This window comes from Gouania willdenowi, chromosome 4 (assembly GCF_900634775.1).
Source record: "Gouania willdenowi chromosome 4, fGouWil2.1, whole genome shotgun sequence".
NCBI classification, from domain to species: domain Eukaryota; kingdom Metazoa; phylum Chordata; class Actinopteri; order Blenniiformes; family Gobiesocidae; genus Gouania; species Gouania willdenowi.
This window is the reverse complement of record NC_041047.1, coordinates 19,155,639-19,180,536: the sequence shown is the minus strand read 5'-3', so window position 1 is coordinate 19,180,536 and position 24,898 is coordinate 19,155,639. Positions and strand designations below refer to the sequence as shown.

The 24,898-nt window shown below is 39.7% G+C and overlaps 1 protein-coding gene across 6 annotated transcripts in view; it reads right to left on the bottom strand.

Moving 5' to 3' along the window:
* The window catches only part of cacna1ea (calcium channel, voltage-dependent, R type, alpha 1E subunit a), a 108,478-nt gene that overhangs the window by 28,676 nt on the left and 54,904 nt on the right, over nucleotides 1-24,898 (bottom strand). For 4 of the 6 annotated variants that reach the window (XM_028445243.1, XM_028445247.1, XM_028445244.1 and 1 more), the window contains exons 6-14: nucleotides 20,810-20,915; nucleotides 20,514-20,653; nucleotides 9,285-9,388; nucleotides 9,028-9,186; nucleotides 8,062-8,252; nucleotides 4,912-5,015; nucleotides 2,355-2,470; nucleotides 1,746-1,799; nucleotides 172-213 (exon numbers count right to left, since the gene is read on the bottom strand). In XM_028445243.1, the coding sequence (XP_028301044.1) occupies nucleotides 172-213; nucleotides 1,746-1,799; nucleotides 2,355-2,470; nucleotides 4,912-5,015; nucleotides 8,062-8,252; nucleotides 9,028-9,186; nucleotides 9,285-9,388; nucleotides 20,514-20,653; nucleotides 20,810-20,915 (1,016 nt within the window). The remainder of the gene's footprint in view (nucleotides 1-171; nucleotides 214-1,745; nucleotides 1,800-2,354; nucleotides 2,471-4,911; nucleotides 5,016-8,061; nucleotides 8,253-9,027; nucleotides 9,187-9,284; nucleotides 9,389-20,513; nucleotides 20,654-20,809; nucleotides 20,916-24,898) is intronic. The other 2 variants (XM_028445249.1, XM_028445248.1) reach the window with 1 other exon arrangement.

The following is a 24,898-nucleotide window of genomic DNA, read 5'->3' as shown; positions in this document are numbered from 1 at the left end:
AACTTAATTTTAATTAGCATTATTTTTGCAGTCACACAACTGAACAAGGTTTGACTACCTTTCCTGAATTTCGATGTGTAGGTGTGCTCTTCAGTGACAGTGTGAATTCAACGATAAGTCGTGAGGTTGCGTGTGGCAAAGTGCGAAGGACAATAAAAAAACATTTCTCACCATAGACCCCACTTGTACTCCACTCTGGGAGCCTCCTGAGAGCTGCCAATCAATCAACAATTCATAAAAGCCCTGCATGCAACAGTAGCCTTGACATGGTCAGAGTAGGACTTTCCTATTGGTTTAATTTGAATAACCAAGTGAATATCAAGATAGACAGGTTGAGCAAACTGGAAAAGTTAGCTACTGTGGTAGCATTTGGCATCATGCAAAAGCTATCTCAGTAGATGTATTTAACATTAAAGTCAAGGTTGGCACTTGAACTCTAGAGCAGTGGTTCTCAACCTGTTCCGCCCGCAACCCCCAAAATAAAGGGGCCAGAAACCGGGGACACCCACTGTACCTGAAGATGGTTGAACACAGACATGAACACTGAAGAACAGTCATGTGGAGACAGGGTCATCTATAAGGGGAAATAAGGAAGAGCTTTTTGGGGCCCAATGATGGATCAACATATGCAACATTAGATAAGGAAAGTGGTGGAAAGGGTTTATAAGTGCCGAAAATGTCTTGATGGCAGAAATGGGAGTGATGTAGCAAAAATGCATTAAAAAGAGCAAAAAAGTAGCAAGAAAAAGGGATTCAAATAGGTTAAAATATAAGTTTGGTGTAGTTGCATTAAAACAGTAAAAAAAAAGCAAAAATGGGCTCAAATTATAAAGAAAAAAAGATTCCTAGTTTTTTTAAGGCATCTGGCGACACCCTCTCAGTGTCTTACAACCCTAAATGGGGTCCCAACCCTGAGGTTGAGAACCCCTGCTCTAGAGGACAGTCAACATACACTTAGCCCTAGTTCTTTGGTGTGAAGAACAACAATGTGTCTTACTCCAGGGACCCATTCTTGATGGCAACAGGTATTATGGTTAAAATAACCACTTTTCTGACAAGGATCGGATTAACAACTCATAACATGTATTAGTAGTAAACAATTTATGGTTTAACTAGAAAAACACACACAGATGAAAATGTTTTCAGTTGGACCACAACAGTGATTCAACAAGGTCATCCTATTTCCATGTTACTTCTTTGATAAAATGTTCAAACGGGAGATTTCTGCAGCAGACTCTGGGATTGTTTTCCTGGAAAGTCTGCTTCATTTGGCCCTGTGTAAACACGCAACAGATGTCTAGAGATGTCTAGAGAAGCAAATTCTACTTTGTCATGGATCTCGGTGCTGTTGCAATCAAATTCACAGCTGCGATGTAACGCTCACTCAGACAGCAGTGCTACAGTGAGATTAAGGTTTTAAAAACCAAAAACCAAAATTCTGATGCTTTTTTTTGCTGAAAATCAAATCCTCACTTTATACCATCTGCGTTATACAGTAGGTTATCAAAAACAAGCAGCTCTTATAAGTGACAGTGTTTTCTTGTCAGTTCGGAGCGATTCCACAAGTGCATTGTGAACACAAACCGAAGCAAATCAAGGTGTTAAAATACATTTCCTGTTCTCCACCCAATTGTCTAGAGTCCCATGTGAAAGCAGCATTTTAATGTTAATATACCTGTTTCTGTCTAACATGGCGAAAGCATCTCAGGTAAAGTTGGGTCATGTCAGGTTTGGTGGTGACTCACCATCAAGTGCAGAAGGGCCAGGATTCTTGTTTTCCTCAGCGAGCATCACTTCCTCTGCAAAGCAAAGGGGTTGGCCAGGCATGAGCAACAGATGCTTAATGAAATGAGATGTACAGGTACAGTAGGTCTTTGGTTTCTTTATGTACTGTATACAGCAGAGTCAGCATTGTTGCGCTTATGATCATTTAAAAAAACAAAAAACAATTTAGGAACATTAGTTAGACAGTGGTTCACACAGCAATCGTTCTCTGTGATGTAAGCAGGTTCTAGTGTTGTAAGCCCGGGTTGTTGAACTTCAGTATTTCAGTTTCATTCCACATCTAAAAAGTGCATGTTTTATTGGATCAGTCGTAGTATTAGTAGTAGTGTCACACTTGCAGGATCTTGACAATAGGTGTGCAAGAAAGGGAGAAGAGAAAGCAATGGGTCCCATGCACAAAGATTCAGAGAAACTAGTATTAAAATGAGAATCATGAAGGTTTGAAAGCACTAATAAAGAACCATAAGACTAAAAACTGTGTGTACTATGCCATAGTTCTAGTTTGAGCTGAAAAAGGATCATCAGATATAGTTGACGGATTGTTTTTTGGTGACTGGAATGAAGGCCACCTGCTTTGTCGATCCAGGCCCGGTATCCGTTGAGCTCTCTTTCAATTTGCTGTTGGCGTCTCAGTTTCATGAAGGCGCGACGGTTTTCCACCCTCTCTCTTTCCTTGGCAAATTCTCTGCACAAATATAGAGGAAAAATGCAGTCACAAATAGATTTGCTGTCAGTGAAATAAATGCTGCTTCATTTGCTGGAGGAAAAAGCTACTGATTTCCTCACTTTTGCTGATCCAACCACAGGGATAGAAGAAAGAAAGGATAAATGATGTCTCCTGTTATTTCAACACATTCTCACTCCCGACTCGTCACATATTGACATTCGGGAATGACCCTTTAGCGTCAGTATTCGACGCACGGGGTACCCCGTTGGCGTCAATATGTGACGCTAAGGGTCATAACTTATGGTTAGGGCTAGGGTTCAAAGTCTTATTTTGAAAAGTTGCGTTGCAGCTTACGGATCCTCAGCGTCGAAAATGAATGCCAAAGAGGTACCCCGTGCATCGAATACTGACGCTAAAGGGTCCTTTCTGGAACGTCAATATGTGACGAGTTGGGAGTGAGACTGGGTTGATCAGTTAAATCAATGGTCGTGCAGACAATGGTCAACATGACAACGCCTACTTTGTCAATTCCAATCCCTGAAACTGAGGGTCCAGCCTGAGCAGGAGTTTGATTAAGATATGATGTCACTGCACAAATTAACTGTACTCAAAGCAGTGAAGACAGTTAATTTCTAAGACTTGTCTGCTTACATGTTTTTTGAAATTAAGAAAGAAAAAAAAATCAAAGTATCAAAGGAACAGCAATAAAAGCAATCATAATTTCAGGAAGTATTCTCTTTCTCCCTGTCTTAGCTGGTATTTATGGCCTTTAATCAGATTTTCTGCTTCTTATGTATCCTCTTGTGTCTCATGGACAGACAATCACAAAAAACAGGCAATCTTATCCACGTGTAAATGGTGTTAGAGTCAGTATTAATGTGGTGTTTTTTTAATGTTGTGTAATTTTAGACATTTTTTCGAACATCACCTTTCTTTCAAAGCCATTCAGAAGGCCTTAATGAAGGCTTTAACAATCAAACCACAGACAGCCATAATACACTTCTTGTAATATTTTGTGTCAAGTGAAAGCTAATACACGTAATCACTTGATTTTGTACTAACTCTGTTCAAACATGTTTGTATGAACTGTATATCAGTATGTCACAACTTTGACACAAGTGCAAGATTATCAGATACAAAAAGAGCTGAACAATTATTAAACTGTCATTCAAAAACACAAAATCTCCTGTATTGAAAATGGTTCTTACTGTCTTTTATCATTTTTTACACTGTTTTGGGGGCATAATGTACTTTCTCCATTCATCTTATCATGTATTCCCATTCTTTTTGCATGTCTCATCATGTTTTCATTATCTTTGCCTCCTTTTAGTGCCTCTCTGTTACACTTCCCTCTTGTATTCTCACCGTTCTCTTGTGTGTGCTTTTGTAATTTGCCGTCGCCTCCTCGTGTTGATTAAAGTCTTCCCAGATTTTTTGAGCCGTCCCCACGCTCCATCAGTTATTTAAGTAAATCCGTCTTCTTTCTGTCTTGTCATTAAATCATTTTAACTGCTTGTTGCCTGGCTCCAGAGTTGTCACTAATTTTATTCCTTATATTTTGCTATAACTTGGTCCCATGTTGTTATATGAAAGAGAATGTCAGTAGCTACTTTTTGGTTTTTTGCCCAATTTGACTTTGCTGGACTTCTAAGTTCCTGACTTTGAGCAGCAGTAGGATGTTCTTTTAGAGTATGCATAGTATACACCCAGCACAAAACATCACGTCTGTGTTACAGTGAATATAGTCTCTAAAGTAGTGGCTCGACTGTATATATATATATATATATATATATATATATATATATATATATACGTCTGAAACGAACCTATCTAAAACAAAAAATAATTTTGCCATTAGTGACGAGGGACTGTAGCAGTGAATGACCATTATTAGGATAAAGTTTTATTACCCACACAAAGCACATGCTGAGTTGTGTAACTAAAACACAGTCAACAACAAAGATAATAATACATTTTAGTTGAAATTTAAACATTTGATAAAAACGTACCAGTATTTCAAGGTGCTTGTAATAAGCATTAATAAGTGGTACTCAATTGCTTAATAAAGCTCAATTTAATTATTCTCATTAACAATAATTAAGGCTATATTAGTGTTATTATAAAGCTTCATTGATACATCTATTGTTGTTATTAACACTTATATAGGCTTATTAATAGTGAGAAGCATTAATTATGGCCTTATTAAGGGGCTTGGCTTATTACAAGCATCTGAATGTAAAGTGTCTCCCAACATTAGTGTGATGTATGGGAAAAAGGAAAAATAGTTTAAAAAGTATAGGTTTAGTTCATTGTCTTGCACAAGAGGAAATGGTGCTTCAATCATTTGAATTGATTCAAAGATAATGATATAAAGTACCAGCATAAAGAACTTAACTATGACTGTGTCGCAGAAAATTGAACATTTTTACTTCATGAAAGTTTGAACTGTTTGAACAAACCCAGAAAGGACTCCCAACACCAGATTCAGGACAAAGAAGGAGCCAATGATGATGAGGGGGATGAAGTAGAGCCAGTTCCAATTGGGGCCCAAGGCATCGTCGGCCTAAAACAACAGAAAAAAAAATTCTAAATGAAAAGTGGGTCAAACTCGGACAAGTTCACGCAAGATTCGAGGTGCAGATCTCACCTCACACAGAGTGGAAATGTTCTGTACAAAAACTTCACAAGTGTACACTGTTGGTACATATTTAAAGAATACAATAAATGCAAGTTTAGCTATAAAACTTTAGATAAGGTGTAGGACAGTGGTTCCCAACCATTTTTAGGTTGTAACCCCATTTTGATATCACAAATTTCTGGCGACCCCAAAGACCATCTGGTAGCTGGGCTAATCACATGGAATATGTTGATGGGTTGCTGATCCAAGGAGGATCTCTGGAGCACTAGCCTGCCTCTGGTAGGGCTAGATGCTAACCAGGAGGATGATGAAGTGTTGGACATCGGCTTGGATGTCATGGTTTGTCGGAGGATGAACAGGAGGCCTTATTGTTTGGTCAGTGTGCCGCCGCTGCTGTGCCGGCTTACAAGGACGATATATCCTTCTTCTCTCTGTACCACCATGCAGCTGAGAGACTGGAAAAGTGGCCCTCTCCTGCCCATGTTCCCGGATTTTGTCTCGGAGTTAACATCAAACCACTGTCTACCAGCGCCACAGTACCCAGCTATGAACAGTATCTGATTTTGGATGGAGCAGAAAAGGCTGGCTTAGTTAACTCTCCGCCTATGGAGCCTTCTCTGGTGGCTCATTTGGCCCCAGCACATAACCATGGCGTGAACGGCCCCACAACGCTTCCATCCAAGCATTGCCGATTCTCCTCCTCACAGTTGGAGAAGATTTACAGAGCGCAGGCAGGCACCGCTCATGCACTGAGCTCTGTCACCATGCTGAAGACCTATCAGGTGATGGTTCACTGTTTCCTCCCAACAGCCCACTGGAACCTCTTCTTAACGAGGTCAGAGTCACCACCAACTATATTCTACGTGCGTCCCGTTGTGCAGCGCTCTCCCTCGGCAGGAGTGGTGGAGCAGAGACACCTGTGGCTGACCCTGTCAGATGTTCCAAAGATGTACCGGACTGTTTATTTAGACAAAGTTTGTTTGGACAATCGCTCTACGCCATCCAGGCATCCGGTCTTCAGTGGGCCACGCGGGGGCGTGATATCCCATACTGTATGTGTTGTACCTCATTCCTCTCCTTCAGGGAACAGAAGTTATAGTCACAACATTTCAAAACGCCAGCTCAGATATTGTTATACTGTATAGTTGAGAAGGTGAAAGTATAGAATAAAGTTTTTTGAGATTATGTGTGTGTGGTGTTTTATTTCAAAAAGAATAATAACTTTGAAAAAATTCAATTGTATGTTTAATCAGTATTTTTTGTTGTTGTCAACTACTAGAAAATTCAAGCAACCCCATTTGAGTTCCGGGGGACCCCAAGGTTGAAAAACACTGGTATAGGATATTTCTCTCTCAAAAGTAAAAGTTCCTTCATCATCACTAAGATAGCATTACACAATCACTCTAGCATTACAGTTTTTAGGCATCTGTGATATTAAAGTGAACCAGACGATAGGGTTATCTAATCATGTATCATTTCTTAATCAAATTAAAAACATATACAGTACATAACACTATCAAACATTTTACCAATAACATCTGGTTTACTGGTAATGATTTATTTATAATGTTGTTTTTTTTTATTTTCATGCACTTAATTAAGTATTTCTGGCCATGAGGAAATGTCAAATGAAATTAGAGAATGGTGCCAGTGTCTCCTGTTCTGCTGTCTGCCAGCCTGCCTGCTCCTGTCAGCATGACAGTACACTCATTAAGGTGCAAAGCAGCATCTCATCCCCTGCCTGTTACTCTACAGCATAAAATGACATTATTACTGGTTGCAGGGCACAGTGTCTTTCAACGCACACACACTGCTCTCGTGTGCAAAGGACTGAATATCTTGTGAAAACGTTGGCTCAGGTGAAGGGCAGCAATGCTGTGATTTCACTCTATGACAACCTTCAGAAAACAATCGCTGCTGGGTGGTCAGAATAAAAAGTGAAAGAAGAAATTGTGAAAAAAAAAATCTGAAAATGCTTTTTTATGCTAAACATTATTTATCTGGTGATGATGACATATGCAACATTTACTCTTCACGGGAAATAAAAGAAACTGTACATCTACATTAAAGCAGAGCAGGTAAGACCAAATCTCCTAAGGCACATGCGTCAAACTCAAGGTTCCGGGACCAAATCCTGCCCTTTATAGAGCATCCAATTCGGCCGGCAGAAGAAAGTAAAAATGACAGAGAAAACCTGAATTATTGTGTAAATTACCAAATTATCCAGTTGTAAGTATCTCAAATTCCCCAATTTAATGAAACTTTAGACTATTTCTAGGGCCTTGTATTTTCCCCCCTTTATTTTTCATTTTTAATTGCAAATTGTGGAAAGAACCCTAAGTTTTTTCACAAATCTTCCAATTTCTCACAAACAATTCCACAAAGTTCCTCTAAATTACACAACAAATTTGTGACATAATCAATCATTTTTTAAGTGAATTGAACAGATATTGAAAACGAGGGCACAATGACGTTAAAAGTGTTATTTTTCCCCCACACAAAAACTGCGGCCCACTTGAGATCAAGCTGGTCTGTATTTGGCCGCTGAACTAAAATTAGTTTGACATCCCTGTCCTAAGGCTTTGCTTTGCCTTTTGAGAGCAACACTCAATGTGTGTGTTTATTACTGTTTTTAATAAAACTGTTGAGCCTCAAATAGAAGTTAAGATATTCTGCGAATATCACTGAGAGCACAAAGATGCCCACTGTTATACATCCTGTTATACCCCGCCTCTTTTAAAAACATGCCCGAGCAATGTTAAATCACTAAACCAAACCCTCTGTGGCTGCTTCTGTGAAGTGTCTTGTTCATTTGGGTCTCTACATCTTAACTAAAGAAGGCTTTGAATATGAATCAACCTATTTCTGAATAAACACCAACAAAGTTTAGTTGTAGTTCCCACCAATAATTGCCTGTGTGTGTGTGTGTGTGTGTGTGTGTGTGTGTGTGTGTGTGTGTGGTCATTCCTACATTGTAGAGAACGGTGGTCCATCCCTCCATGGTGATGCATTGGAAGACAGTGAGAACAGCAAACAGGATGTTGTCGAACTGTGTGATGCCGTCATTGGGGCCGATCCAGGTGTCGCTGCAGGCATATTTGTCCGGACATTGACGAACGCCGCATGGAAACTCAAACTCAGATGAGTCCACAGTCTCGTTTTCTGTGCAGAGAGGAACAAATATTGCGGTCGTCACATTAGAACAAAGCTGCACACAAAAAGAAGCTCCGCACTGAAATCAACCAATCAAAGCACAGACAGCAAGGGTCTTGAAAGCTCCTTGAGTGACAGAACACACTCACCTCCGTCCGTACCTGTTTTAGTGTGACGGCAGAATCGGGAGGTTAATGACAGCTATGAATGTGTAATGAGACTCTGTAGTGCCCTACATTGTTGCTTTTAATTACACAGAACAACACAGCCTGCTTGGTTTGAAGTCTCCAGGTGCAGTCTGGCATGTAGTGGATATGAGTGTGCATGTGATGTGTGTGTACAAGTGTGTATGCCTTGTGGATAATCACAATAGGGCATCCACACAGCGATTACCACACAACACAATAACTCAGGCCTGTGTAAACTTTTTTCTTTTTTTTTCACATGTGTTTTTCAGATCCACAAACATTTCCACAATTTACACGTGTGTACATCTTCAACTGTGCTTGTGAAAACACAGTTAAAAATAAATGAAAAATGCTTTGTGGCTATATTTGTGGATTTGAAAAACACATTTTTGTGAATATTTTTGAGACAAATCTCTCCCCATATATATAAAAAAAAAAAAAAACTAAAATTGTTCACTAACACATGAAGTGCTTCCTCTAAATTAACCTCAAAATCATAATTTCTTTATTTTTTTAGTCTTAATTTGTGAATATAGTAATATATTTTGACCATGCTAATGCCAAGCGCTACGTGTCGAACACAGATGAGTTCATACCCAGAATTCCAAGTTTGGGTGTGCAGGTGTGATGTAGTTTTCCACTGTAAAACTCCAGTCCGATGATGGCAAACATGAGAATGGCAAAAAACAGCAACAGGCCGATTTGCAGCAGAGGAACCATGGCCTTCATTATGGACTTCAGCACAATCTGCAGACCTGGAGGTGGAAGACACAGTGTCGCAGTTCAGCTTTAATTCGGTTTATTAGCAATTTTTACGGACTATGGTTAAGTATTAGGCTGTGGCCCAACTCACTGGGGATGCCTGAGACCAGTTTGAGAGGCCGGAGCACCCGCACTGCTCGCAGAGTCCTTAAGTCCACTGAGATATTCATGTGTGCTCCAGCTGCTGCCAATATCCTGAGAAATACAAAAAATGTGGTTGTGATCACACACACACACACACACACACACACACACACACACACACACACACACACACACACACACACACAAAATGCCAGTATTTAATACAGATCCATTTCCATATATGTATGCTGATTAATTGGCAAAAAAGAAGAAAAAAAAATCAACAGACACATTGAGGCCAATGCACAGAGGATAATACACTGTTTTGATTTTACCATAGCTTTTTAATGCAAAAATAAAAACAAGTAATAAAAATTAGTAACCTACACTTACATTCCTGCACACATCATCCACAACCAAAGTGCAGGGTCCTTAAAAAGTTTGTTTTATAATGCTGCCCTCCTTCAGCCCTCAGACTGATGAGAAAGGAAAACAGTGTCTGGTGATCTTGGCCTCCGGTCCCTCATTAATCCATCTTCCTGCTTCCATTTCCTCTTTATTCCTGTACTTTGCTCTTCATCTTGAGACCTTCCTCTCTCCGTCTATCTTGCTCTGCCTCCTTTTTTAGCCACTTTCCCAATTATACCTCACCTTTTATTCTTTTGTCTTTACTCTGACACATTTATCCTCCTGTGGTAGTGGACGCACATGTGCCAAGGTAAAAAAACAAAAACACATACATACATACATACATATACATATATATATATATATATACCCTATAGGGTTAGAGACTTTTTCTTCAGCTGGTAAATGATTAGAAAATCACCAGATTACCAGAAGGAATCTACATTTATGAAAGATAATTGATAACAGAATTATCTAACTGGCTTGAGACATGTGGTTATTAATCAATGAAAAGCTAAATTGCTTTGGTGTTAAAAAATGATTTGAGTTGCGTTACAGAGGAGTCAGATTTAGTACATTAGTGTGAATAAACAGAGATCGTCATCTGATTTATATAAAGGAAGAAACTGAGGAATCAGGAGGGGGTGAAAGGATGTGAGAAGAGGTTAGAATAGATCCTATACAATCATCACCACAAGCCATTGAGTTTTACACCTTTAACACCTCCTCCTCTTATGACCATCCAATAAGCACACATTAAAGTAGCTTTTTTTTTTCTTTTCTAGTTTTTCCTCTCTAATTGAAACCCCTTCTCTATGCTTGCACCCGTTGAATTTTCATTCCCCTCATCTCCCCATCCCTCTCTTTTTTCTCTGATCATTAGTCAGTCCTGACTGCTCTTTAGTTGTTATGGAGACTAAAGGATGGGGTGTCTAAAAATGGCCTCCTCCATCTGTTACTCAGCAGATTACCTGTTTTTAAATTACACCTGTGCAGTAGAGTGTCATTTGGTTTTATTTCAGTCATGCCTGTCAATCTTCTTCTTCTTCTTTTAAACAAACAAACAAACAAACAAACAAAAAACAAATTCACCGCAGTTTATTTCAGTTTAAGAATTGAACTTAAATTTGTGATAGTAAAACAACAGAAAACACATTGTGTGTATATGACTGTACATATTTGCCAATACAAGTCACCTGTCTATCCCTGATCAAACATTTAAATGCACTTTCAAAACGAGTGAGAACTGTGTCAAAACATTAAGAGCGTCAGAATACAGTTGCTGCTATCACAGTGCTGGCCTGCTGTCATAAGGGCTGCTGCAATGCACTGTGGGACCTTCTGGACTTTGCCCCCCCACCAATATGATGGAGATGAGTAAAGTAAGGGCTGGCCTCAAAAATTTTCAGATCCAATTTAGCCAAAAGGAAGCACAATACATGGCTAATTTGGTGTAAATACGCCTTGTAGCAGACATTTTGTTTTTTTCCTTCCTAATAACCAAAGTATAAAATATCTTCAGTTATTTCTGGATTAAGCTAACCTTAATGTATTAATGTCAACAAATACCATTGCCATTATATATATATAACACTGTCAATTGATTGATAAGCAAGCATACAGCTAATTATTGTTACATTGCTAATGGTCACCATAAAGGCTGCCAAATGAATTTTAACTAGGAAAACTAAATGTAGTCAATCTGAGCATTTCACAGCCTGTATCTTTAAGTATATTTGACACACACTCCAGTGAGCTGAGGCGAGACATGGGTCAGAGTAGTCGTAGTAAGTGAGAAACCAAACGCTGCAGAAGCGACAGCTCGACTGTGCGTGACAAACCTGTCGTGGCAGTCATGAAGCTGTGATCCTGATACTGTTGTGACTCATGCCACGTGTCCCTGTAAGTCTGATTAATTAGATATGATCACAACGCATTTTTATTATGCAGCTGTACCTCCAGGTCCTCTGCTTATGAGTTAGACAAAGGTTTACAATTTTAAAAGACATTCTTGCAACTTAAATACAGTAAAAATTAACAATATGGTAGATTGGTATTTAATGAATGGACAGGACAGTACTTAAATGCATATTTCAGATCACCTTCTCACACGCTTATCCTGAACAGTACACAAAGTCAGCTAACATCTACCCTAGCTGTACAGAGTACACCCTTGACAGGTCGTATGTCTATTACTGCCAGAATTTGACAATTTTCCTAATAGTTTTCGACATCCAAAAAACTAGACTATGACTAATTTAAAAAATACATGTGAAGGATACACGTGATCACATGGTAAGTATTATTATTACTTTTTTTTTTTTTACTTTGTCTGCACATGCTGTCTGAAGTCAAAACTACAAGAAGTGCAATCTTTTTAGGACAGCAATACATGTTTTGTTATTGTAATTACATAAATGAATTTATTTTATTGCATAATTGTGACCATCACCAGCCCTCCCTAAGGAAACACTTTATTAAAGGGAGAGTATAAAAAGAGAGGGCAGTGTTACACCTAAGTGAGGGGGAAGGGAACAGGGAAGAGGGAGACAGGGTAGGAAAATGAAAGGGGTGGGGATGAGTTGACTGTTTTAAGGTGAGAGTGAAATGTGATGTTACAGTTGTGCATATTGGGTCCTATACTCCGGTCTGGACTTAAGCACTTTTTTACGCGCCTGCAGTTACGCGCCTCTCTCCTTTGTGTATTTTCCACCAAAAGCGCGTATATATGAATGAAGGTCGTCTGAAGCAAAGGAGGCGGACTGGGCCATGATGTCATTTTTTTGGGGGCTGTCTAGAAATCACGGAACATGGATTTTTCCCAACGCTTGTGAATATCATTGAAATCCGTGAAAATGATAAATCTCACTTTTAATTTGAAACGCTTTTGATGATAAACAATGTAACAGGTTGATTTGATCAGATCATTGCAGTGTGAGGATCGGACACACATTTTTCTCTGTACCACACACTCCTTTTTTCCCCTCATACAAACGATAGAATAATGTTTGTTTGTGTGGAAAACCTGATTTAATTAACTTCTTCCATTCCTGCACTCAGAAATGATCAATGTATCAGCATCATCTGTCATCAATACGGTATCTGCTCTAAAGCGGGACCAAGTATGATGCACTGGAGGTTTGAGGAAATAATCCCGCAGAACGCCCTGCTTTAATCCAGAGGAAAAAGAGATGTTTGCAGTGAAACAGAACTATTGGCTTCCTGCATAATAAACAGTTTTAAATATAAATTGTTTAAAGCCTTATGGAGCTGATGTGAGCAAGTCTGAACTGCAGCTGAACCTCATTTAAATATGTGTGGGAACAGTTTCTGGTATCCATCCACCCATGTGCATTTCACCAACCTCCGCATATGACAGCTTGTTTCACTTATTATTTACCCTGTAGTAGATCAAACTGTGGCTCTACGTTGGACATGGTCTGAAAATAGTTGGACACCACTGTGACCAACGTGGACAGAAGTCTGACGTCTGTCAGAGTTTCATCTATCGAGCAGCAGCAGCCGAGGCGCAACTTGGGTGATCACAGCTGTCAGCTCCACGACGCACGACCTACCATCTCTGCAGAAAAAGGAGAGCACGGCACGAATAAAATATAATGAAATGTAACACATTTCACAATGTGAACATATTGAACCCTGTGACAGCGTGACAGTGTAACAGTTTGGATAGATTCTTTCCTGGAGTCTGTTTTGCAATATTATGAGTCTGTGTGGCTTAAATTGTAACTAAGTCCAAATTTCTAGTGCAATATAATGTTTCACATAATCGGGGCGCTGCACTTATTCCAGGTTTAGAAGAGAAGGAGAGGAAGAGAACTTAACAGACGGGAGAATTCACACAAGGGCAGATTTGAATGGGAACGCCCACATTTCAGGGCGTAACTGGGATGACGTCGACAGTGACTGTCTTAAGTACAGGGGGAGAATAGCGCGCAGCCAAAAACAGCACCGCTGTGCTGCTTTTTTGACTTACTGGCATGGGAGAATGGAGCCCACTGGGCTTACTGTGTTGTGTAATCAGGTCAGCCAGTCGACAAGTGTGGAGAAATTGAAGTGGGTGACACAGCACCCAGCTTAAAGTCCGTAAAAAGCAGAAATACATTTGTGTTATGAGTTTGTCACACCACAGAAACATGTGTCATTGACGACTGAGCCAAATTTGAAAGATGAAAAAAAATTGCTTTGTATATAAAATCACGTCGGAAAATCATGGAAAAACAAGCACTTCTCTTTGCTCTGAAATGTTGGGGGCGTGTCAGTTAGAGGCGCTGGAACCACGCCCACGCTCGGGAAGGCCGCATCCGTGTACTGTGTCTATGGGAGAGAGCAGTATGAAAGCGGCTACAGCGTTGATAGTGCATCTCCCATTTGTTTTCCAAAAGTGCTCAGATCCTGCTCAGAAAGGTGTCAGCGGAAAGGACTGCTCCACCCGAGTCCGAATATGTGCATCTCTTCCGTTTAGAGTCAGAACTGCGCCCCCTAGAGGCGAAACACACAATCGCAGTTTCAAAAAAAGTGCTCATTTCATGGAAAATGTGGCACCAGCAGACGAGTGATCCCCCGAGTCCAAATATGTCGTTTGTTTTCCGCTAGGGGCTGAATTGTGCCCATGATGCAGAAGTTTGGTGTGCTTCAGCAGCAGGGTCTGGTTTATGCTAATGATGGCTCCGATTTCTGCTATGATTTCTGACCCGCCCATTAAATCCTGAACACAGAAATTGGAAACACAGTTTGTGAAGCATATAGCCCCACATTTACATTATAAATGGTTGAATGACTTTTTACATGTTTTAAGGAATACATTTATGACTTATTTAAAGTGTTTAGAAGAAAATTTGGTTTACACTGACTTTAAGTATAATGGTGGTGGCCGTGAACAGAGGGAAGGAGTGAGTGGTTATACCTAAAACTGGTATTTGGGATCAACATGTCTAAGGTTAAGCCCAGTACGAGCTTATCCCCACAGCTCAAGGCCAGTGCATCCACGACCAATGTTTGTGCAAAGAGCCACTTATGCGAACCCAGGTGCCACCCGGGGCCCGAAGATGCAGCCAGGCTGGCAGCAACAATGGGAGCCAAGGAGCCCCAGGCCACCGCCATCCCCCCCACCCCCTTAATAAAAAACGGCTGCATCCCTGGCCACCAAGGGGACGCTATGATAGTCAAGCACCATTTCCTGAATTTTTAGTTTAACTAAAATTATAGTAAGTTTTCATCTTTTTTACTGTTCTGTTCAAACATGTTAAACCAACTGGACCTTTGTGTAGAATTATAGTGGGTAGCCTAGAGCTGTGTGTGATGTATAACACCCAATGTGGTAGGAACAGCAAACATATAACCATCAATACTAAAACGGGGGAAGATTTAAAATAACATTTATTGAATATATTTTAAAAGTAAGGCAATAAGCAAAAAAAATTTAGGGTTGACAAAGATTTCTTGACCTTCTGCCAGTTTTGATAACTTTCGCTTGTTGCTTGGATTTAATTTGACTCTAGTCAAAGTAAAAAGTTGAACGCCTTTGTTACTGTGACTCATTTGTCAGAGAAGATACCAAGCCCCACTGCACACCATCCCTTCAACGTCTTTGCTTTCAAATCCAACACAGACTCTTAATGATGGAGACAAGACCAGTGTCTAAGACCAGGAGAGGGCCACGCAGGCAGGGAGCTTATAACAAACAACCTCGACAGAATCATTAAATCTAATGTAGTGAATAACTCATCGCTTCAACACCAAGAATGACAGAAACTACTCTTTCTGCTTTTCGCACACTACAGTATTAGTTGATTTTGGAAGAAAATCCATGTTGAAAAGCAAACACAAAAGGGTGTTCCTTCTTGCCTTGGCTGTTTACAGGCTGTCCTGGTCTGTGGATTTACTGTAAAGACACTGTATGAGAAACCAGCAGGACCAGGGCCAGTAACAGCCTGACCCGGGCCAGGATCCTCAGTCACCGTGGCAACAACTCAGGGGAGGATATCACTCCTACAGGCTTTAAACTCATCAATCGATCAGACAGCAGATGGAAAATATGACCGGGAATGACACGTCTGTTTGTGTGTCTGTGTTTGTGCGCATGTGTTTGTGTGAGAGACAGCTAGTTGTAACAAGGGACCGAATGCCAAATAGACATAAGGTGTTGTTGGCTAAAGGATGTGTGCTAGTAGTGGCACACATTTGGTTTGTATGCACAAATGACTAAAACATACAAAAATGCACATGCTCACAGAATACTGTGCTTTATCCATCTGCATATACACATTTATGCTTTATCTTAACGATATGCATGGTCCAAGAACTCAAGCCTATTTTAGTACACAAAGACCTGGGTACATTGGACAGGGGGCCTGTACATTACACTAAATCTATGGCTTAAATACATAGAAGTCAATGGGTCCAATCAGCCGGCCACTCCAAACCAGGGGTCACTAGCTCGCATGGACCATGGGGCCTTCAGGAGCTCTAGTCACCAATGAGCTCCATTTAAAATCGGATTTACTTTCCAGGATTCAAACTTACAAAGATAAATACTTATGACAGATGTAGTTAGTACTTAGTAGGGTTAAATGCTGCTGCAAGTGATATCGTTTTTATATTAAATTATCCATCTTTAAATGTTTATTTTCACTGAAACTTTGTGACAAAAAAAGTTCTTAAGTGTTGCATATTTGGTGTATGGGTTGTGGTATAAATAATATGATATACTATAATAAGATATACTTCTAAAAACGCAAGTTGGATTTTCGTCCAATATTACAAATGTTATATGTCATAAGATTAGTTAAATGTTGAAACATGTCCTACCTTTTTATGTTACTGCTAGCCTTCTTCATTATTTTAACCTCTAATTAAAGTGCAACCGTGAACATTTGGTATTTAAGAAGTGCTTTTCAAACTGGTTGTCCTTAAGACTATTCAGTACATATGAAGTAGCTCACAGTTTCAGAAAGTTTGGTGACCCCTGGTCCAAACTAAAACTCAGCGTCAGCTTTTCTCTGAGGCTGGTGCATTTGAGATCTTCTTTTCTGGATTATAATCACTCAAATGCCCATATGTACAAATACAATATCAAGATTATTCAAACAATATAACTTTCTTTGTGAATTTTAGTTTTTTTGAGATAGTCGGCGTCACTACACTATCCGTAGCGGAAACACGGTCGGTTGTGCGCATATGCAAACGGCCTCTACATCCGCTCTGACTATTTTACGGCAGTTACGGATCGTGCACACTGTCACTGTCACCATGACGCAAGGAATGACAGCCAAGACAATCATGTTTCTTTGAAGATGATACAAGTTTCTTTAGCATTTACCTATCCTGTCTACAAAGGAGATGTATAATGTAGGTATGAGACTATTTTTCCTGAAGTAAAATGGCGTTAAGTCTACCTTTATCCATAGAAACAACTAGACAATCTATGTCTCTGTTGTACCGTTTCTGTCATTCTACAGTGATCACATGCAAGTACAATGTTTGCCTATTCTAAAAACAGTGCCAGGCAACACCTGGGTAGAGACAGGAGGGAGAAGTCAACACATCTCTCACACACACTTACTGCCAAGACAGGCAGTAACAATAGTTAGCCAGGAAGTAAAATAAAACAAAAACTGAAGCAATCCAAAACTGTGGAAGAAAAAAAAAAAGCCCCAGCTGGGCTTGAACCCACAACCTTCTGAATTACATCGCTGCATTACTAAAACGTGTCACTAAATAATAACTGTGTTATGAGAGTGAAAAACATATCCAAACCAAATTTCTACATTGCTTCCCCTAAACTGACCATACTCTGCACTCGTGTTCCCCCTCCCAACCCCACACTCCCCCTCCACCACCCTTGGAGTCTGGCACACACAGAATTGACACACACCCTTGGGGGGCGTTGCCATTCTGCCAACCTCTGCCAGTCTAATGGAGAGCCTGCCATTAACTGAGATAGCCAAGGTGCCTATTAGAGCATACGATTACACATTGAAGCATCCTCCTTTTATTCGCTCCATCACTCCTTTCTTTGTTTTCTTCAGTTGCTTAATTCTTTTTTCAGATATCACCTGCTCTTATTTGAATCACGACCTCATAGCTTGTGTTATTACTAGCTGCTTTACCCTAGTCTTTGTTAAACTTCTATTTACAGTCCACCTCTACACAGCATGGATAGTTAATAGCAGGAAGTTGTTTATTTTCTTCCCTCCTATTCATTTCAAGTAACTCAGGCCATTTTGAAAGAGTGTATTGAGGTAATCACAGCTTCCAGCAATCATTGGTTAGCTAATGCTCTCATATTCACGAGTCCTAATGTGTTCTGACCTGAGCTAACAGGCAAACGTCGTAACTCTAACGGCTATTCTCTACATTTGTGGTTAAATTAGGAGCTACTGCCCGTGTCACTGGAGCTAACTAACAAATAGCAGGCTGCAAAGAGGTTTTTATAGGCAGTTATTTACATTACAGGGGGGAAAAAAATGAATAAGTGCTTCTAGAGGAGAGAGTGCATAATGCAAACTAAGTTTAAAGACCATGCAAGTTGCTTCTCTGATTATAGTCAGAGTTGCTTCCTGCCTGAAATATAAATTTCCATTATTAAACACTTTGCATTGGGACTGTCTGAAAAAAAGGGCTAAAAAAGGAATAGTAACAAACATTAACAATAACGTTTTTCTTTTTACAGACAACACATTTTATTTTTAGACTGTGCACTAAGTAGGTTGTCATGAAAAACATATAGAGCCACATTTTCTTTTTACAACCCTAAATAAAATTCTACTTTACACTGCATTACTACATTCTTTAAGTTACAGTATTTGTGACCTTGACTATCTGCAGAAGCTTCTTTATTCTCAGAATCAGAATCAGCTTTATTTGTCATTGCACGGTACAGAGCAACAGAGCAACGAGATTACATTTCAGTGTCATCCCGTCCAAGAAACATGAAAAGTTGGGGGGAAGGTGAGGGGAAGGTGGGGGTTGGGGGTTTAGGGTGGAAAAAGGAACGGATTGCCAGTCACTGGGGGGGTGCGTGCGTGCAGCCCCTTGTGGGCGCTTCACCCGCCTCTCCTGTACCTTGCAGGGACGGCGGGTAGACGGAGGGCCAAAGAAGGCATTAAAATAAAATCCCTTCGCTTCATTCTGATACAGTCAGATGAAGTGTGACGACCTTGAGCAGATCAGTTCAGAAACAAAGTTCCAGGTGGCGATGGGGGAGGAGGAAGAGGAGGAGGGGGGCGGAGTGTCATGTCTACACAAACATCCTTGGTTTATAGATGGGACAACCTTGACGGCTGGCATGGGAAACCAATGATGATAAGAGATTTGTTTAAGATTTCAGGCTAGCACAATTTCAGTAGCCATGAGTCCAGGTCTCCAACAGTAAATCCAATGAGGTGGCCTCAACTAATAGACAGTAATGGTGACTCTGCTTATCTCTTCATATTCATTTATTTTCTATTAATGTCCTAAACCTTGAGCGATGACCTCTGGATGAATGTTCACGTCCCATGTTCGTGTGTGCTGAACTGACTTCAAGTGGATAAAAAGGTAAGCAATACACTTTGGGAATATTGTGATTAATTTACCGTACCTTTGCTCCGGTTTGAATTATCATTTGGAGTAAGGTCTCTCTCTAAAGCTCACATCATTATGTTTGATATTATTAAAAGGAAACCTGGAAGCTCATTTCATCCAGACTGAATGCGTTTCCTGTTTGAAAACAATTAGCAGTTTCAAATCAGCTCACAGCAGACAAGGGCAAAATAAACCATTCTGTTTTGAATGTATTTAATTACAGCTTCATCTCACAGCTAGAAATATGTTGCTGTTTTCATCACTTGGAGAACATTGTGTGAAAAAAAGAACAACAAAAAAACAGAGGGTGACTTTTAGTCTCTTGATTCTGCCAGAAGGCATTTTCTTTTCAATCACGAGTCATATGTCTTTAGACTCTGATCTAATTCAACAGTTGAGAAAAAAATACACAAAATCTTATCTCTCTGATGTCCTTAATTTACTTCCCTTTGTGTCCTGGTTTGTTTATTCCACTCTTCTCCCTCACACACTCGTTTATTATCACCTCTGTTCTCACTGCTTGTAATCTCTACAGCTGCCAGGAGTCATTGGTGATTGAACCTTATGTTTATGAGTGTTTTCTATTTACTTCATTGCTTGCCGACTTTTTTGATGTTACAGCTATTGCGAAGCCCAAGACTTTCAGTCATTTTCTCATATTTTGCACACTGTGTGCAATGTTACTTTGGCTGCTTTTGGTTCTATTTGCTCATATAATTATTTCTAACTAATGATCAGACACTAATTGGTCTTGCAGAAATGTAGGATGTTAAAAGGGCAAATGTTTGTGTTATTTGCAGATTTAGGGAGAAAAAATAATTGTGAGATGAAATTGAGCTTTGTGGCCATCCAGGTTTTAGACAGCACGGTCTCAAACAATATCCCTGATTACACATACATTAGGGCATAGACCTCATACTTAATGCAAGTTGAGTGGATGACAAATGAAGAAGACACTGATCAAAGCAGCTGTTGCCATTTCAAATCCTTACATACAGCCTTGTAAGTCCAGATAAACAACCCACATATAGTGCATAGTGCCATTTCAGAAGGTAACAAAGAAGTAAAATGTCATCCAAGCTCAAGAAATAAGCATTCATGCATCCAAAAAACAATCCAAAGATGAAAACAAAACATTAGAAAAAGGTGACAAATTTTCACATTGGTTATAATGGTGTTTGTGTATCACTGATGTGCAACCAAATATCTGCTCTCACACACACACGTATCATGCTGGACTCACCCACTGAGCACCACAATGAAGTCCATGACGTTCCATCCATTCCTGAGGTAGGAACCCTTGTGAAAAACAAAGCCCAGGGCGATGATCTTAATGCCCGCCTCTAAACAGAACATCCCTATGAAGTACGGCTCTGTCTTCTCCTGAGGATGTAAAACAAGAGTGCATCAGTTTATTAATGTGATTCTGTGAAGTAATTCAAAACTGTTATTTACTTTTAAATTGTTCCATAATTCCAGATAAATTAGGTTTAATTGACATTGTGTGGTGTGTGTGTGTGTGTGTGTGTGTTTTCTCACCAGTCTTTTGGACATGGGTGTTTTGTCTTCTCCAGGAAGGTGCTGCTCTAGAGCCAAGACAATGCAGTTGGCAATGATGGTGGCTAGGATCATGTACTCAAAAGGAGTGGAAAGTGAAAGTTAAGGAAAAAATACACGGAGATGATGACATCAGTGTATCATTGGTATTAACACAACAAGCATATCTCAGACAGTGAGCTTCTGTTACTGTACACATTTATAAAGTACCAATGGTAAAACCAGTGTATTTATTATCTGTAACCAGGAGGTCCTGTTGAGATTAATCTCTTTCCTTTCTTTAAAATGTAGACAGTGCAACTGCATGATAATGAATCCTCCTCAAGTCCTCTTAGTTTGGAATTAAAAGATTTCAATTAAATGTCTGTCATTTTCCAGTCATTTTGGAGCAAGTTCATTTCATTTATTTTTTTGGAGCAAATTCAAAGAGTGAGGAGCATGGACAAAGGCCGTTTTTCCCAGTTTGGTGCAAGCAAATGGAACTGTGAGCAAGAGATAGTTTTTTGAGCGTGAAGAGTAAGGATGACCAAGTCTTTCAAGAAGAAGGGAACAGATGAATATAGGAAGTAGTACGAGTATTGCCTTATATATAAACGTTAACCAGTGGGTGCTCCCTCTGATGGACAAAGCTGGCCAACCCACTCGACAGTACAAATCACAGTGGTGGGTCAGCAATTTACAATTTATGAACCTCAAAGAGGCATGGTAAACAGAGTCACTCAAGACAATGAGCAGAAGCGTTCATATATAAAAGATCACCATAGTCCAGCACAGGTAGAAAAAAGTAGCAGCAACAAGACGCTTTTTGTCATGAAAAGAGAAACAAATCTTGTTTTGAAAGTAAAACCTAGGTTTTAGTCGAAGCCTCTTTAAAAATTCTCAACGTGTGGTTTAAAAGTAAGAGAGTCGTCAATTAAAATACCAAGGTATTTATAGATGTGAACCACCGCTGTCTCCTTACCCTCAAGAGTAGACACTGAGGGGATTGAATGTGACTTCTTTCTAGAATTACAAAAAAGCTGCATTTTTTTATTGTCTGTGTTAAGAACAAGTTTGGTTGTCGTAGAGAACCTAAGAGGCTTTCTGCAGTGATTCAATGGCCTGAACAAAAGTTGACCCATAGTAAATAACTGTGTCATCAGCATAAATGTGCAGATTAGCATTAGATGCATTTAGACCCAGATCATTGATATAAATTATGAATAAAAGGGGACCCAGTACAGAACCCTGTGGCACCCCCTTATAGACAGAAACAAATTCTGAACGCTGATCGTCATATTTGATTTAATCCAAGAATCTTATTATTATGATTAGTTTATGTATAACATGAAGTAAAATTACAACACACAAATCTATCAAGAGTGCACACGGTCTCAGAATTTATAGATTTCCTTTTTTGCCAAGAGACCACTGTGTACTGTTCATTAGTTCACTAGTTCCTTATTTTATTTATCAGCGTCTGTTAAAGTTTCATCTAAATATAGTTGAATTCAATTAAAAAACAAAACAGTTACTATGGTGAATAGATCATTGGATGTCATCTATTGTGCAAATATTGGGCCAACAATCTTTGTCCTGAGGCCGAATCAGTCATCTGCAAGTCACCATAATAATGCTCATCAAACAGGAGAGACTGAGTGAGTGAGCAGCAGGTGTGATACTATAGGGTAACTATGAGTAAAATCTGCACAGCCTGTTCTGGCTGTTGGTTCTACTCCAGCCGCACAGAGGTTGCGTATCTAATGTTCTGCGTGGGTTGTTCTCTTCCTGTTAGTTATCTGCAGAAGGGAAAGCTTGAAATCTGGAGACAAAGGAATGAATAACAAGGAGAAGAGAAAGAGAAATAGAGTGGTGGAGGAGATAACGTGTGACCAGTCGAGGAAAGAATCATATGATGATGCAGAAACTCAGGAGATTGTGAAACAGGTAGGCAAGGAAGAAGACCAAAAAAAGACTGAATGCTGTCAGCTGGATGAAGAGCTATGGAGCTGTAACCCACAGGGTTAGCCTGGGACAAGTGAATGACGAGACGTTAAATAAACAGAGCAAATTCAATCTTACACCCACCAGCCTGCAGGGGCTTCGACTTAAATATAGGTTGCGGCACAGACTGACTCAGTGCATTTTAGCAAAACAAACCAATTGTAGCCGTCAGTAGAATGTGCTGAAAAAGTCCTAATATAAACTTTAGATATCAAACTAACTTATCATTTGTCAATCAGTAGTAAACCTTTAATCCTTTTCTTTAGCCGCAATAGTACACAGGAGTGAATAGTTGAGTTAGTATGGTTGTCTCACTCTATGTGTTGACCCTCGAACTGTAACGCATTGCTATCTTGCTCAAGTGTATGTGCAATTTCTGCAATGTGTGTGTATTGCTTTAGTCTGAGTGTGGAAATGGTCATTTTCTCAGAAACCCATTCAAAAGGAGACTTTTTCTAATAACCACATAATCTATCATTTAGGTACCTTAAATCAGTGGTTCTCAACCTTTTCAGCTCGCGACCTCCAAAATAAAGGTGCCAGAGACCAGGGACCCCCACTGACAATTTAAAGTGTCTTAATGGTGGCAGAAAAAAGTGGGAACAATTAGTCTAAACTGGCAAATAATGGGCATGACAATTCGTGAATGTGCTTGAATTGGACAAGAGGTTAAAGTGACAATAATGGGTCAACATATGCGACATTAGGTGGGAAAAATGGTGGAAAGGGTTTACAAGTGCCAAAAATGTCTTCAAAGTGGAAAACAATGTGCAGAAAAGGCACTGAAATTTGATGGAGAAGTGGCAGGAATGGGAGTAATGTAGTAAAAATGCATTAAAAGGAGCCAAAATATGGCAAGAAAAAGTGATGAAAATAGGTTAAAATATGGCAAGTTTGGTGTAGTTGCAGAAAAATGGCAAAAATAAGCAAAAATGGGCTAAAATTGTTAAAAATATATATTCTTAGTTTCTACAAGCTATCTGGCAACCCCCTGCCAGTGTCTCGTGACCCCAAATAGGATTCTGACCGCAAGGTTGAGAACCACTGCATTAAATGAGAACAAGTGCCTTTTTAAAAATTATAATATAGTCACACATTGTACTACACGCGTAGTTCCAAGTTTGATGAGTTCGTCGGTCAGGGTTTATCTGATGTCATGCTAATACATTTTAGCCCTAATGCAAACTTCAAAGGACCGCAAATATTTCATGTTTTAAAGTACAGTATACCATTTTCAACAACCCAAATTTAAACTGTCAAATGCACATTTTTGGGCCCATGGGAACAGTCTAAAACCACCACCAACGTTAGTAGCTGCTGTTAGCTAGCAATGAGGTGCATGAGAATTCATTTGAGGCCATGTATCAGAATTTCGTTCATTAACTTTCGTTCTGCCTTTGTTTTCTGACAGCACCCAAGGGAAACCTGTACTTAGCAACAAAACACATGTCTGAGTCTGACAGCTTGCTGGTACCGGAATGAGTTTGCGTTCTTGTGTTGATAGTAAATAAGACAAGCATGTAATGTATAATGTATTAAATCAATTATTGGATACATTGGTCTTAGTAACTCTACACAGCTGCAAAGGAACAGCAGAATGATCTTGTTTGGTGAAATCGATGGTAAATCAACATCATAACGAATAACAAATAAAGGCATCAGCTTTTCAATCCAAATATTTTTTGTGGATGGAAGTTTTAACGGCTAATATTTTGTGGAGTTTAAAAAAGTTTTGCAGTGAACTGAAATGAATTCCATACTAAATGCAGTTCTGGCTGTAAAAAGATGTGTGACGTTTATCGTGACTCGTCTACCAAGATTAGCAGCGAGGTGTCTCGTGAGCAATCCTTCGCCGCAGTGATGCTGGCACTCCGCCTCAGCTCCTCAAACATGCGTGTAAAAATAGACACGAAGGTAGAGTGTGATGCCCCGTGCATCTGTGACTACGCTCAAGCCTGATTGGATCCAAGTCCCTGTAATTGTTGCAATATAGAGGTTAACTCATATTGAATTACATGCATCTGAGCCAGATTCTTCATAAATCTGTGATGTATTTATGGCATGGGTGTTTCTGGGAATGTATCTGAG